Below are 2,258 nucleotides of genomic sequence, written 5' to 3' on the forward strand. Positions count from 1 at the left end.
TTAGAAATCTGGTCCGACTCCAGAACCCATTCTTAGGCCACCACACTGCGCCTAGAATTAATAATACACCACTTAACTCCATTAGATCAGCTCCCCTCAACTTGAAAGATAGTGACCAGGCACCTCCACAAGCAGAGAGGCCAAGGATTCAAGTATATATCGAGGAAGGCAGGCAATATAGAAAAAACTACGTGGCTCAACTGAGATGGAACAAGCAGAAAACGCAAAGGGGAGGTCCAGGAATAGAAATAAACAGGAGGTAGGAGATGAGTACATAGAATGCTGGTTAAGATAAAGAGAAAGCTGGATTTGGGAAACCAAAAAGTAAGAAACTCTGGCTTTTATCTCTGTATGTAGGAAGGAGCAAAGATAACCTCAAGGCCATGTGGGGAGCTAGGAAGGATAAGGTTTCTGGGAAAAGGAATGAAAAAAGGGAGGGTAAACTCCTGAGAACTACAAGGCCAGGAGAGGCTTTGTGTGGCCAAGAGGAGAGGCCAGAAGTCAACGAGGCAGGCTAGAATAGGCACTGGATACCAAACCTTCCTGTTCCTAAGGAGACTTCCTTCCAGCCTGAGCCTCCTCTGGTAGTTCAGCTACTAAATGCTCTCAGCCCTTAAGGGCTGGGGTGGGAAGTGGGGAGCGGGGATTGTAAAGTGCTCTAACTATTAATATAATGCGGACTGAGAATGGATGCTGGCACACATTTTTTAAAGGCAGTAGGCTTAACGCTAGTGCCACCTACCCCTACTCCACTTCTCTAGCCTAACCTCAGCCACACCCACATGCTAAGGACCATCCAGGAGGGGGGAGCGTGTAGCGCGCCTGCGTGCTCGTGCGCACGAGAAGCAGAGAGACAGAGACGGAGACAAAAAGAGACAGGGGGAGAGAGAGAGAGAGCGAGAAGAGAGAGACAGACAAGGACAGAAGGGGGGCGGGAGGAGGGAGAGAGAGACAGAGACAGAGACAGAGAGATCAGCCCTGGTGAGGGAGGAAAACTCCAGAGATAATGCAGGGAGCTCCTGCAGGAAGACTCAGGGAGAAGATCCCAGAACTTACCCTAAGACTGTTGAGAGAGTAGGGGGTGGCTTTGCAGGACCTGGCTTGGGGGTCATCAAGCAGTAACGGTTACCGCACAGGCGTTGCCACTGAGCCAGAGCCATTTAACCCGACCTGTGTGGCTGGGGATCAAGCTTCAGATACCCCATAACTCTGACTCTCAGACTGTTTTGGGGGCCCCGGGGCTGCAGACAAGGGGAGGAGGGGCACGTGAGGGCTGGGTCCCTGCCTCCCCCCATCCTCCGCTGTCACTCACTACCCCAACAGTCGCCCAGGGGGCGGGCCCCGGAGAGGTGGGGATGGGGGAGGGTAATCTTGGCAGGCGCCTGCTGCATGGCGTAGGTAGGGACTATTGAGGGGGCCGGACGCCGGGGGGGTGAACACGAGTGGGAAGCGAAGAGAGACACGGGGAGGGGGAGGGGACCGGGAACCATTTGAATGAGAGGAGGGGATCACGGGTAGAGTGGGCTCCAGGAGGCAGGGCGGGCAGGGTGTGACGGGGGCCAGACTCTTGAGCCAGGTAAGGGGAGCAGGTGCGTAGATCTGTGTTTTTGGTGGGTGAGCGCACTCGGCCCTTGGATGGAAAGGGGACGCCGCCTTTCCCGGGGGGCCGGCTTCAAAGCTCCAGAGGCTATCTTTTCCTTCTCAACTAACGGGGCCCCGGGCGGGGGCTCAGGCGCCGTCTCCAGTGGCTTTACTCCACTCCGCAATTTCCAGGCGGCCACTGGACTGGGAGTCTCGCGCCGGGGGCCGGCGCTGTCTCGCGAGCCCCCTCCTGGAGCCAGCCAATGGGGTTGGTTGCTGGCACCGCCCGCCCGCCTGGTGCAGAGCGCTGGGCGCTGCGAGCGGCGCTGCCATTTAAAGGGGCCGCGACCCCTGTCCCGGCTGCTAGGGAGGGAGGTGGAGAAGGAGCGCGGGGCCGTCGCTGTCTGCAGTTCTAGGCTTGTAGCCTTTGCACTAACCCTGCCGCAGGTAGGGGTCGGGCCTGCTCAAGCCGAACCGAACCTGCAAGCGGGATCTTGCAGTAGCCGGGAGGCGGTGGGGGGGGGTCTAAGGAGAGATCGTAGCTCCAAAATGTCTTCCTGTAAATGCCTGAGGTTGGGGGTGGGCAACAGGAGAAGGGAGGACTGGAGGAGCAATGGGAAAGGGGGACGGGGCTGAGGAAGTGGGCGACCTGAAAGGTAACTGGGGAAGGGTTGCGA

The 2,258-nt window shown here is 57.6% G+C and overlaps 1 protein-coding gene across 1 annotated transcript in view; it reads left to right on the forward strand.

The window, feature by feature from the left end:
- Window positions 1-1,635: 1,635 nt before the first annotated feature.
- Window positions 1,636-2,258, forward strand: part of ZMYM3 (zinc finger MYM-type containing 3) — a 14,700-nt gene continuing 14,077 nt past the window's right edge. The window contains 1 exon segment of the mRNA XM_017875876.1: window positions 1,636-2,080. Within this exon segment, the coding sequence (XP_017731365.1) occupies window positions 1,636-2,080 (445 nt within the window).

Source organism: Rhinopithecus bieti, unplaced genomic scaffold, assembly GCF_001698545.2.
Source record: "Rhinopithecus bieti isolate Rb0 unplaced genomic scaffold, ASM169854v2 scaffold_10417, whole genome shotgun sequence".
Classification (NCBI taxonomy): domain Eukaryota; kingdom Metazoa; phylum Chordata; class Mammalia; order Primates; family Cercopithecidae; genus Rhinopithecus; species Rhinopithecus bieti.